The following is a 13,232-nucleotide window of genomic DNA, read 5'->3' as shown; positions in this document are numbered from 1 at the left end:
ATGGCGAACCGTTGGACCCAGGTGTACCTTATACATATCAGCTGCGGGGTTTACGCGTATACGGCTGAAATCTCCTTCTTCCGATGTCCTCAAGGTGCGAGATCGTCAACATACGTCCTTCTATGTAATGTATGACAAAAACAGTTTAATCATTGTAGAGAATCCTTCTATCTTTGAGCTGTGCGAGGCCGCCCACACGACTCCATTCATTTTGTTCTTATGTCCCGGATCTTTCCACCCGACGCGCAATGACCACAACCACGGTGCATCTTAAAAGATATTATGTAGGCATGTCGCATAACGACAAAACCAGAAAGCTACGGCTATGGTATGTTAGTTTCCGATATCCTGAATCCTGAATAGCTCCTGCAGTGCTGCAGCGTCTTACACACTTGCATTGTGGTACGAAATACGTATTGGAAGAAGCGGAAGACCATGGGACACTCAATCAATAAGCAGATTTCCGCGATCACTCATCACTCAACGATATCGCTGCGATGCAAATGGAGCTTTGTTGGAATTGGGTACATTGACCTAGGTTCGTCCTGGACTCATCTCGGGAGCGTATAAAGCCGAGTGGCGAGCCCTGAGTCGCATGTATATCCAGGTATCTCAGCTTTCAATATCAAGGCTAGAAGTCGGCCTCTACGCCACATGTGTGCAATCTTCTGGGGGAGAGATGGCAATGCGAACGTAAGCATTCGGCATGGGGCCCCGTGATCCCAGAAACAGACCCTTCTGCACCATATACACCCTACTTCCAATGCGCAAAAACCATCTATATCAATCACTTTGTGGGAGTTTTCAATGTTAGATCAAGCGCGCCAAAGGACAAACGGAGATGGTGTTCTTTAAAATGCAAATGATGCGACCATCGGTCCCGGACGACGTCTTTTACGTCAATCCAGTCCAGGGGTTATCTTGGTGTACCTGTTTTGTGTAAGTTCAGTGCTTATTTGTTCCGTCCGCTGTAATCACTTATGTAGTTGTGCGTACATGTTTACAGGGAAATCGTGTCTCGTTCGAGACTTCTTGAGTTGAAATGGCCGCCCTTGGAGCGCTTGGAAAAGCTGTTCATTAGAGGTGTGGATACTTCTCAAGTTCCACGGAAGAAGATGCGAAGCATGGGCCATGGTAATCGGGAGGGAGAGGGAGACCCGTTAACCGGCCAGTACAAGAACAAACTCAATGCGAGAACCTGTTTTGCTTCCCCTGTGTCCATCAGCATATTTGCTACATCCTATCGTCTGCTTCTTTTCAAGGCAGACTTGTCTAAAATGTTGTGTGTGAGTAATGGGATGCTATTTTTCGATACGATCTACCCACTCAACCCTATTAATCGATCCACTGCTGCTTGGACATGGTATTAATCATCTCAGACGTGAGCCTTTGATGTTGTTCTTTATCAATCTGTCATTTTGGGTTTTGGTTTGCTATAAATGTACACCTATTACGCATGACGCGATATAAAAGTGTGCTTCAAGGCGAAGATTTCTTCACGACTTCGCTCATTGGAAGTTTTTCTTTGCAAAACTTGCTTATTATTATGTCTTCAGCTTCTAGGTTTATCTTGCTATTATCTATATCTGGTGCACTTGCTGCCCTTGGACCCTCGACGAATTTAGTTATCGGGAACAAGGTCATCTCACCTGACGGTTTCAGTCGCTCGTACGCTTTCACTGTTGAAAGTTTGATTTTCTTGCTAAATAGGCTTTTACTTTTAGTGCTGTCCTTGCAGGTGCTTCTTCTAACAAACTCCAGTTCCCGGGGCCAGCTATTACTGCCCAAAAGGTAGTTCTGTAATGCTCAATGTCGTATGATTCTGCTGACCACCGATACAATCTTTTCTGTTAGGGAGATCCTTTTAACATCAATGTTGTTGATCAATTAACCGATACGACTATGTTGACGGGTACAAGTATCGTAAGTTGCATTACAATCTTTCGCTCTCATTACTTGAAATGATTACCATTGTTAGCATTGGCATGGATTTTTTCAACAAGGCAGCAGCTGGGCAGATGGCCCAGTTGGAGTAAACCAATGTCCTATCTCTTCTGGACATTCGTTCTTGTATCAGTTTAGGGCTCCGGATCAGGCGGGGACCTACTGGTATCACTCTCATTACGGTGGCTTAATTCAACACCTGTCTTCATTCTGTTCAACTTATTGAAACCAATTACGTTTGCTAGCCGCCCAGTACTGCGACGGCCTGAGAGGTCCAATGGTTGTATATGACCCACATGATCCGCATAAATCCAGGTAAGCTTGACGTTGATTGAAAATCGACAGTGGCGCTAATTCCAGCTTTAGATACGATATTGACGACGGTAAGCCACCGACCACATGGTATGATCTATTATCCACTTTCATCTGATCCAAACGCTTTTAGAGTCGACTATAATTACTCTTTCAGATTGGTTCGATCAGACATTTTCAGAATTGAAGGAGTTTGATTGACCATGTTTATCTGTGTTTGACAGGTACCATACGCCATCGCCTTCAGCTGGACTCATCCCTAAGGCAGATTCAGTCTTGATCAACGGTCTTGGTCGCTTTGCCGGCGGGCCTGCCTCCCCACTGGCGGTTATTACAGTCGTGCCAAAAAAGCGCTACCGCTTCCGTTTAGTCTCGATGTCGTGTGATCCCAACTTTACCTTTAGCATTGACGGTCATACCATGGTGCGTAACGTAGAGTAATTTATCTCTCTCTGAAATCTTCACTAATTTTTGAACAGACCGTCATCGAAGTAGATGGTGTGAACGTCCAGCCTCTCGTAGTTGATTCTCTTCAGATCTTTGCGGGTCAAAGGTACTCCTTTGTGTTGAATGCTAATCAACCTAGGGGAAGTTACTGGATCCGTGCCAACCCAAACCTTGCAGCTGCGATAGGATTCGATGGAGGTATTAACTCTGCCATTCTACGCTACGTCGGAACTCCTGCCGTGGATCCAAACACTACTCTTTCGACTAACAATCCTTTATTGGAAACTAATCTCCATCCTCTTTCTAATGGCGGCGTTCCCGGTGTCGCACAGCGCGGAGCCGCTGATGTTAATATTAATCTCAACATTCAATTCAACGGAACAGCTTTCAATGTGAATAACGCCACTTTCAAGCCGCCTTCCTTGCCAGTGCTTCTGCAGATTTTGAGCAAGAAGTATACGCCACAGGAACTCCTCCCGGAAGGCGACGTATATGTCTTGCCTCCTAACAAGGTCATTGAAGTTTCTTTACCTGGTGGCGCTGCTGGAAGCCCTGTGAGTTATTCTTATACGATCTACGTAGCGATCGTGGTCCTCATCGTGCATTTAAATAGCATCCGTTCCATCTTCATGGGGTATGCATATACAATTTAAGGCCGGCTTAAACGCTCATAATAATTTACCCAGCACAACTTCCATGTAATTCGGAGCGCTGGAAGCACTGTCGATAACTATGTCAATCCGGTTATACGCGACGTGGTCAGCCTTGGTAGTGCAGGCGACAACGTAACCATTCGATTTGTAACAGACAATGCTGGACCATGGATTTTCCACTGGTACGCCCATTGAGTGTCCTCTGTTATCAGCTGCCTGATTTATTTTTAATCAAGTCACATTGACTGGCATCTCCAATTGTAAGGGGTCATCTAAAATTCCGGGCGTACACATACTTATCCACTTGTAATATTCAGGGGCTTAGCAATCGTCTTTGCAGAAAACATTCCGGGTATTGCTTCAAGCCGTCATCCACGTAAGCTCATCGTTATTTAAAATAGAAGGTGTACCATCATACTGACATGTTTTACTCAGCTTCGTTTGATCAGCTTTGCCCAATATTCGACGAACAGCCACCTCAAGTGTTCAACTGAACACCCTTTGAGACGACGCTTATGTAATTTGGTATTCATCCCTTTTCCCTCTGCGGCCCCGCTTGGAATGTAACAATGTATGTAGTCTAATAATTTTTGGAAACACGTAGTTCATGTTAATTGTATTGCCTACTTGTAAATGTCTTTTCTGCCCTTGATTGAGATCCTACGTCTGCTATCTGTTGTTAGTCAATTTTCAGTGATGAATATACTGGATAACTCTTTGAATATATGTAGGCCTATTGCGGGCGCTTATGCCAAAGGCATGCTGGTTTCGGATCACTCATCGCAAGGCTCAAGCCGACACTAGCAAGAGCCACTCGCAAGCAGAATTGCCTTAATTAGACTCGTGCACGGGCCTAGACCCTCGGCTTAGCTCACTTCGGGTATAGCCGACGTGCCTGATCCTGATCACTAACGCGCATTTCTTGTCAACAACCATGCCATGCGGAAGTGGAACAGGCTCTCAGAGACGTTTCGCTGAGGATTAGCTTCAATTCCACTCACAGACACATTTGTCGCGTTCTCGTGTAGAGGCTATGTGCGCTTTATGGCGACCGATCGAGCATCCAACGTCCGTGCCAAGGTTTCGGAGTCGAACCAAATATGCACCTTCCCTTTTTGAACCCATTAGGCGCTGTGGAGCCGCCATGTGCTCGAGTCGATCCTTGATCCAAAAAGTCAGGCAAACACGAAATGGGATGTGGTATTGCGAGGGTCTAGAGTTCTAGGTAACGTTCCTGCGAGGTCGAAGGTGACTACAGGCAACTACGTGCGGGACAAACGGACGGCTCAAGCTTTCACTTTCTACTCTCTACAAGTTCGCCCGTCAGAGACTGTTTGTGAGTAGGCCGTTCGACCTCCAGCCGCAGAGGTGTTTCTTCAATTCAATCGTGAAGAGCGTATAAAGTCATGAAGCAGCTTCGCGCGATTTTCATTGACGGTATATCAGTATGCGGCCCCTTCCTACTTTCTTGCTTACCCTCGTAGCGGCCACTGGTGCGTTTTCCTCTGTACTAGGCCCTTCCTCGGACCTCTACATCGGAAATAAGAAGATTTCTCCGGATGGTTATTGGCGCTCGTAAGCTTAGCTTTCGTTTAATGATATATACATCGCTGAATGCGTTCATTATTAGAGCTGCTCTAGCGGGAGCTTGTGAAGATCCGGAACGAGCTCCGGGAGATTCTGAGCCATGCAAGAAGGTATCGCTTGAGTTTCCTGGACCATTAATTAAAGGAAAAAAGGTATACACACAATGCTCTACTCGCCATCGACTGCTGCCATAATGATTATTTCAGGGCGACTCCTTCGATATCAACGTCATCAACCAGCTCAACGACGACCGGATGCTTAGGAATACCAGCATTGTGTGTGCCTTTTGGTTGATAGTGTTGATCACTGTGAATAATTCTAACATCGGAATACGATGAACAACAGCACTGGCATGGCTTTTTCCAGAGGAACAGCAGTTGGGCGGACGGGCCTGTGGGTGTGACGCAGTGCCCCATCCCTCCGGATTACTCTTTCCGTTATCAATTCAAGGTTCCGGATCAGGCGGGAACTTTTTGGTACCATTCACATCATTGTGAGTCCTTGCGTTTGTGGGCTTGAAGTTGAAGAGATGTTGTATATAACTTGATTTTGTTAGCTACTCAATATTGCGACGGACTTAGAGGCCCCATGGTCATCTATGACCCAGAAGACCCTCACGAGCACCTGTAGGTATTGTTTTCTACTCAACGGTGGATAAAAGCTCACGATCGATGAAGATATGATGTAGATGATGGTATGCATTTTTGAACTCGCAGTAAAACAAAGAATGGCTCAGTAACTTTGACTTCAGATTCTACTATCATTACGCTCGCAGATTGGTATGTATCCCTGCACCTTTGGGTGCGGAACTGGCTGAACATCGGACTATAGGTATCATGTCTACGCTAAAGATGTACCTAGAGGCATCCCCCCTGCTCCAGGTTCTAATCTTATCAACGGATTAGGCCGACAGGAGAACGGAACTGAAACCCCACTCGCTGTTATCAACGTAAAACAGGGAAAGCGGTACAGGTTCAGGCTGATTTCAATGTCTTGCGACCCATTCTACGATTTCTCTATCGGGGGACATAACATGGTAGGTGTGCTTTCCATATCAGTACAAGGTGTCGCTCAAATGGGATAATAGACCATCATCGAAGCCGACGGAGAGAATGTGAAGCCTGTGACGGTTCAAGCTCTTCGCATTTTCGCAGGCCAGAGATATTCGTTTGTGCTGCACGCCAACCAGATCAAGGATAATTATTGGATCCATTCCATCCCGAGCGCCGGATACGCTGGCACTACCAACTTTGCCAACTCTGCTATTCTGCGCTACGTGGGTGCTCCAGAGACGTATCCCAGAACCAAAAACGTCGTCCCGGTTCTCCCATTGCTCGATGAGATGCAGCTACACCCACTGCATAATATCCCGGCTCCGGGAATCCCTATTCCAGGCCACGCGGATGTGAACCTGCCGTTGTTTGTCTCGTTGGATACTGTGGCTGAGGAGTGGCTGATCAACAATATCACATACGAGACTCCGAGTCTTCCTACGCTTTTGCAGCTCACGAGCAAGGCTTACAGGCCTCAGCAAATTTTGAAGCCGGGAGGGTACATCGAGTTGCCGCCTAACAAGGTCATCGAGCTTGTCCTGACGGGAGAAGCCATCGGAAGCCCTGTGAGTATTTTGGTTTATTAGCGAGTTGTTTCTGACAGCCGTCGATACAGCATCCTTTCCATCTTCACGGAGTACGTTATTTTTTAATGGTTGTTTGATGGCTTGCTGATTTTTTTTTGTTTGTACAGCATACATTCCACGTTGTTCGAAGCGCCGGCAGCGACGTCTATAACTTCCGTAACCCAGTCATACGCGATGTCGTCAGTATGGGAACTGGCAGTCCGAACGACAAAGTCACGATCCGGTTCGTGACTGACAACGCTGGTCCCTGGTTTTTGCATTGGTTCGTGATCTCACACCATCTTCAACATCTGTAAACTAAGCTTTATTCAAGTCATATTGACTGGCATTTGGAGATGTAAGTCCAACGTGGTTTGGACGGTATTTGGGTATCTAACGATGATTTGACAGGGGCCTTTCGCTTGTCTTTGCTGAAGATATCAAGGGTATTGAGCAGAGCTTCGTTCCGCGTGCGTATAATCCATGTCTGTCATTGTCAAGTGTCTCGCTCACTCTACAAATAGCGACTTTGGATAAAATGTGCAAGCTGGACAAGTACTTGGGTTCACATCGTCACTACTAATGGACTTGGTTATCGTTTGATTCGTCTTTCTCTTTTTTGGGTTTATTGTTTGGTTGGTTATATTGTAATAAAATTCTTCGATTGTTCTCCGATGGTAAGAATTACATGCTGTGAAGGTAAGCCTGGTGCCCCGTGACAACGGGCTTTCAAAACAGTCAATTAGTTGAAGCCGACTTGATGGTAAAAAACTACTCACATCGAAAGCACCACCACAGACCATTTCGAGTAAAATATTATGTGCACCAAAATCCTATAGTTCGACGTGAGATGAAATATAGGTGGTCAGTGCACATTCTCTGATCATTCGCTGGATAAGATCCTGAATGGTAACTTATAGGTAGGACGCTTACAGATAGACGTAGTTCCTGCTGGAAACAAATTCAAATACTAGGGCTAAAAGGCCGCATTATTCCTCGTTATCCAATTTGATGGCGACTCCTCAAGTTAAACCACCATCCTAGCATTCAGGGTGAACCTCTGAGCGGCAAACATTCTCACTTTCACTGCTATTCTGGCAAGCGTTGGTTTATCAGACAGTAAATCCCATTTTTCTCTTTCCACTTACCTTCTGCTCATTCGCCTACTGAATACTAGTACAGTTATGTAATTGTGCAGAAAGGAAGCAGGTTATTACACCAGGTAAGGTCCCTCTTCCTCAAGGACGAGGCTAGCGATGCTGAACCAGTTTAGCTGCATCTTTTCTTGCGTTTCAAAATTCTTTCCCCTCTTTTTTATCTTTATTCATCTACACTTTTGTTTCCACATTAACTCTATCCTTTATTCCCTTGTTTTTTTCTGCGCACCTTAATTTTTATCATAGTTTGCTCGAAGGATGTTTCCTCTTCATGCCTTCCATGTTACCCTTGGGTCCCACGCTTTCTTTTATCTAACTATGGTAGCCCCATTGTGTATTCCTCTCAACCATATGGTGTATCAGTGAGCGACGGCGCTTCAGTGTTGCGTCGATCACACGTGGTTAGGCATTACTATACTCCTAGCTACCTACTTATGTACAGTAGACACCGTTCGTATGACCAACACTCTTTATGCCGTTCCACCACTGTCTGCACTGCAAGTCATTCACGCAGGCTCCAATGGTTCGCCACGTGAGGAGAATAAACTAGGATTGTTTTTAAAAAAGGTCCATCTAGTAGTATATGTCATTCACAAACAAAACAAATTTGTTGTTTATCCTTCGGAGATCTTTAGAGAGCGTCTCCGAGATTCTTCACAGTAGTTGTACTAGATTTGAGCAAGTTGGAGGTGAAAAAATCTGCCAGTCGGTGTCCTTTTCTCGCAGATATCAAGGCTGAGAGCGGGGCACGCAAACCTTTGTGCATATATACGATTTTAGTAGTTTTATATAAATCACAGACAAATAGAGAGTTAACTCAAGCGTGGCTTGTATAAGGCCTGCATCTAACGCTGCTGTCTGTCCGAACACAGCAGTGACACTCAAACCGGCAAGGTAAAAGAACCAATTAAGAAACGATATATTTCCTAATCACGGACAGTATATATACAGCAGAAACGGTAGAGTAGTAAGGCAGCAGGCTTACACTGCACTTTCCACACTCCTTGGAAAGGTTAGTGGTGTAGCCCCACTAAAGCTCCAATCTTTGATTCAATTGGACAAATGAAGGTAAATCACATAAGACAGAATTTGCTAGTCATTTCTTTATTCTATAATTGTACTTCTATTCTCATGTCTTCTGCTGAATGAAAATCATTTGAAGTCTGGCGGTCCTGGAAGATCACTGCATTCATGATCGTATTTTTTGTGGTATCAACATGAACACATAAATTCTGCGTTAGAGCTTCGGTCTTCTTTAGTGTCCGTTTTGTTATTGCGACAATAATAGATCCTCTCCGAGAGTCTGTTGCAGATGTAGTTACTATCATTTAAACTTTCTCAGCTCGTATCCTATCATGAGCCGTCACAGCATTAGGAATTTAGGATTTACATCTCCAAAATTAACCCCTAACCCCTAAGTTTAGAATGAATGTGTGACTGATGGCTCTGATGGCGAAGAATTGACGTCACGGAAAGCTGTGTGACCGGAGTGATGGCCTGGAATTAGGTAGAATTCCCATGTGGATTTCTGGCGGGGAGCAGGGCCCGCGAGTTGACTAGTCGTTGATATCAAATCCCTTTCTCTTCCGGACTACCACATACACCTACAAGGATCGCCGCAATGGCGTCTTCCTCCTCCCTTTTTGCGCCTACTAGACGCCTGGCTCTTCCATTGGCCTTCCTGACCACTCTTTACCAGATCCCAACAACGTCGGCGTATTCGTGGTCTTTTCAAAACGACCCGAAGCAATGCTCAAACCTCACCGTGTCGATATCTGGCTCCGACGGTGTACCTCCATATCGTATTCTTATTCTACCAATTGGGTCTTCGCCTTTGAAGAACAATATCGAGGCCCGCAAAATTATGGACGTCAAATTTGACGGAGACAGTACTTCAGTGGATTTTTTACTTAAATATCCAGCAGACTCGCAGCTGGTCGCAGTGGTAAGTGCTTTTGACTCCATTAGTTTCGTTCTTTTGCCTCCATTTGTTGCCCTTTTTTCCGTTTCTCTTTCTCCACTTTTCTCCACGCTTGCTTTTGGTGCCGTTCCGGACGGCGTTGTTTTTTTCCAGACCCCTTTCAGTCCGTTTTCGTTGGCCAGCACCAGGATTTGCAACTCGCGTCAAAACAGAGAACAGTCATTCAAGGACTGGTTACTGCGCAAATACCACGCCTTGAATCCGTATAGTTATGGTCTAGTCTGGGTCGCTGTAGGGCCGCCGACGTACAACTGCCGACATAGCAAATATTACCTGTCACCCAACCCCCGTTTAACAAACCTTCAAATCCACTAGGGCTCCACTTCCTCTCGACATCTCCATGAGAGTTGATCCATTGTCGTGTTATCCGTCTATCTTTAGCCGGTTAGCACTTAGCAGGCTACACTAGTCAAACTAAACTTCCTTTTTGCATTTGCATACCGCGGTTCTTCCATATACGATATTCGGACGTTTCATCTTCAACGATACATCCTTACGGGAAATGGATTCATCTGTTCTTCATTCATTTTGGTGGAAGCTGGTACTTTGCCCATAGTCGTCGCTACTTGCCCAGGAACATGGCTTCCAGAACCCGGTTAACAACATGCACCACATCATTCTGGTTTTAGGCAACGGAGAGATCTGGCCGCTTTCAAGATCGAGGTCCTTCCACCCGCGTTATGTGGACCAACTGTCGATCTACCACCTCTCCCCGTCGTTGTGGAAAAGTCCATCATCTTCTACAGCTGGCCGTTCGACACAGCGTAAATACGACGCACGTCTTATCGCGACGTGTATCCGTAAACTTCGTCATCGGTGTTGCCTGTCACCCTGTGGCGCACACTCCGCCACCTCAAGCAACGTAACGTCACATCACGTTTCGTCAGCGCGTTTTCTTCCAGTTGGAGTCGAGATGATGATTTGTTATTTTCAACCGCTGTACTGGGCGTGGGAGGTTCTGCCGCACGGAGTAACGACCCGCAGTTTTATCTCTGCAAGACCTGGGGTTCACGGGCGGTTTTTTAGCCAAAGACACCAAGTCGTACGCGCTATAGCAAGGGATGCTGTCGCCGAACCTCGTATTCTTCAAACCTCCAAAGCGTGGGTTCAAACATGCGTTCAGCCGGTCATGGACAACCGACTTTCGACCCTTGTTTTTCGCACACCAACGTCAAAGGAAGACGAACAACTCTGGTACTGAACTCTGGCTCGACTTCGATTACGCCAGATGTGCGGTTTCTGCCACAATTGTTGTTTCTTTTTTCTCTTATCTCCCAAGAACCAAGGAAACCAACATTCACAGCTTGCATCTATTCTGGGCGTTCCATACACCGACTAATTCATTCCAACTTCATCTTCTTGAGCTTCGTTGGCCTTTTTTCGCACTGTGCGCGCCAGGTTGATATCTTTGGAGCAGTGATCATGGCCTTCTATTTTCGATCCTGCTTTGGAGCTTTTTTGGGACGCATCCATCTCCATCACCACCCTACCATGGTTTTTTTAGGAACATTGGTCCCGTCGTTCGTTGTCTCGACTTGAAGGGCGTACCCACAGCTACAACCAACAATGGGATGTTTAGCTCAGGCTGTACTTTCACTGGCTGATGCTACCACGATGTGACAGGAGAACGGAGAATACAGGCCGCTAGGAGGACACAATTGACTCGGCTCTCATCCAGTCGACGTATCTCCATCTTTCGCAGTCAGGCGAGAAGCTATAGTCAATCTTTCACGAGGCCATCTTCATCATGCTGTCCCGATACTATCGTCGCAGAAGCAAGAAGATTGGTACCAGTTTATCTCAATCGTTTGCGCTTGGTTGAGCCTAGCTACTTGGAACCCGAGACTATCTTTGTAGGCCAACTAGCTCCGGCGCCTTGGCCTATTCAGATGACTTTCTGTGCTCAGTCGTCCTTTTCCTGTCTGTTGGCGCCGGGTCAGGCTTTCTTCGGACCGACGTATGCCCGACATCTTTACTTTTCATCTTTCCTTCTTTTTGTCATTGGTTATTCTTTTTCGCATTTTTTTTTTCTTTTTCCTTTTTTTCTAACTTTTTTTTAGATTTTACGCCAGTTTTGTGCGTTGACGCTGACAATGTTCTTTCCATTCTAATAGGTCAGCGACAGCACAAAATTCGGCTCTGGTGGAACCAGCGTTGCCGCCAAAGTCGCAGATTCCAGTGATTCGTCATGTTTTTCAAGCGATACCAATGTCTCTCCGGATTTCGTTTTTTCAATAGAGCCTCCAAATCAGGTGGTCCAATGTCAGAATATGAGGCTGTGGTGGGATCCAGCGACGGTACAGGGGTAATGCAATTTCTTCCTTTCTTGGTATAATTTATACTGATAAATCTTGTAATCGCTTTTCAGAACACCTAATTTTCTAGGTGTTATCCCCGGAGGCCAGTCTTTTGCCATTCCACAAGGACAAATTACGACTGTCCCTTCTCAGGGTACTGGCTTTACTTGGAAGCCGAATGTGCGAGGAGGAACAACGCTGTTGATTGTTGGTGGCGATAATAGGGGCAATGGCACGGCGGGCAGCACGTTCAATGTCGTTAGCTCTGGAATCAACAACGATGGAAGCTGTTTGTCAGATAGTAGTCCCAGCTCGACGCCTGGAAGTCCTGCCGGAGGAAGTTATCCAACTGGATCTGATGGGTAAGTTCGAAATGTTGATGATCGTTGTAATAAATTGTTGATCGAGGTGCTCTCAATCTTCAGAACCAGGATAGGTGGCGGAGGCGGATCATCGAATACAGGTGCTATTGTCGGCGGTGTGATTGGTGGACTTATTGCCTTGATTGCGATTGTCCTTATTATTTGGTTCCTCCGCAAGAAGCAGAAGACACAAAAACGGTTCAAGGAGCGTCCTGTGGACCTGATGAATGCGGACGACGATGACGGCGACGAATCGGCGCCTAGTGGACGACCTCGCACGAACGAGCTTCCGCAGTACTACCAGCCTGAGCCGTTCATGGTGCCCGACCCGACTATTAACGGATCGATTGCGGAGACGAGCGATGACCCGGAAAGCAGACGGCCATTGAGTGGAACGGCGTCGAGCTTCTACACTCGAGATACGCGTGCGACTTCTCCGGACCCGACGGCGTCTTTGCTTGGATTTGGGATGACTGCTGGATCGTCGACGGGTCAAGAGCGGAGGAAGGGTGTGCCACGCCCGATGAGGGCTGTAAATGTGATTCAACATGATGATGCGGGCCCGAGCTTGCCGATGGAGGATAAGGATGGGGAAGATGAACCGGAGACGATTGAGCTGCCACCGGCGTACACTGCTGTGAAGAGGAATGCGGAGGGAACCTCGCCACCTGCTGAACCTGCGCACTGAGGATGATTGTTTCTATCTATTTCGCCTGTCTGCATGCTGCTCGCCAACACCCGCTCAAACGTCGACAAGAAAAAAAAACCCAGTACCTAACCTATATCATGTCCCATCGCCTCGCATTCATTTGTATGCACGAACGAACACACCTCATGGACATTTTTTTGCATTTTGCATTTCTTCACATCATCA

At 46.4% G+C, this 13,232-nt stretch overlaps 3 protein-coding genes across 3 annotated transcripts; all 3 read left to right on the top strand.

Moving 5' to 3' along the window:
- Positions 1-856: 856 nt before the first annotated feature.
- On the top strand, positions 857-3,850 carry JR316_0007712 (fatty-acyl coenzyme A oxidase; the record flags this gene model as incomplete). The annotated part of the gene is made up of 15 exons (XM_047893443.1): positions 857-915; positions 1,007-1,171; positions 1,564-1,668; positions 1,725-1,791; positions 1,855-1,923; positions 1,979-2,126; positions 2,190-2,259; positions 2,311-2,327; positions 2,390-2,417; positions 2,481-2,679; positions 2,736-3,257; positions 3,390-3,538; positions 3,593-3,616; positions 3,674-3,732; positions 3,792-3,850. The coding sequence occupies 15 exons, from the start codon at positions 857-859 to the stop codon at positions 3,848-3,850; spliced, it is 1,740 nt and encodes a 579-aa protein (XP_047746758.1).
- Positions 3,851-4,762: 912 nt separating this feature from the next.
- Positions 4,763-7,144, top strand: JR316_0007711 (Laccase-2; the record flags this gene model as incomplete). Its single annotated transcript, XM_047893442.1, has 15 exons — positions 4,763-4,793; positions 4,841-4,931; positions 4,987-5,095; positions 5,150-5,218; positions 5,289-5,436; positions 5,500-5,569; positions 5,621-5,637; positions 5,695-5,722; positions 5,775-5,979; positions 6,031-6,561; positions 6,612-6,632; positions 6,690-6,844; positions 6,896-6,919; positions 6,973-7,031; positions 7,086-7,144. The coding sequence occupies 15 exons, from the start codon at positions 4,763-4,765 to the stop codon at positions 7,142-7,144; spliced, it is 1,617 nt and encodes a 538-aa protein (XP_047746757.1).
- Positions 7,145-9,339: 2,195 nt separating this feature from the next.
- JR316_0007710 (uncharacterized protein) lies at positions 9,340-13,046 on the top strand (the record flags this gene model as incomplete). Its single annotated transcript, XM_047893441.1, has 7 exons — positions 9,340-9,663; positions 10,256-10,561; positions 10,755-10,929; positions 11,402-11,552; positions 11,819-12,004; positions 12,068-12,358; positions 12,422-13,046. The coding sequence occupies 7 exons, from the start codon at positions 9,340-9,342 to the stop codon at positions 13,044-13,046; spliced, it is 2,058 nt and encodes a 685-aa protein (XP_047746756.1).
- Between the last annotated feature and the right edge of the window lie 186 nt (positions 13,047-13,232).

The sequence above is a fragment of the Psilocybe cubensis genome, chromosome 7, assembly GCF_017499595.1.
Source record: "Psilocybe cubensis strain MGC-MH-2018 chromosome 7, whole genome shotgun sequence".
In the NCBI taxonomy this organism is placed as follows: domain Eukaryota; kingdom Fungi; phylum Basidiomycota; class Agaricomycetes; order Agaricales; family Agrocybaceae; genus Psilocybe; species Psilocybe cubensis.
The sequence above is the reverse complement of the archived record's forward strand: the minus strand, read 5'-3'. Positions and strand labels throughout refer to the sequence as shown.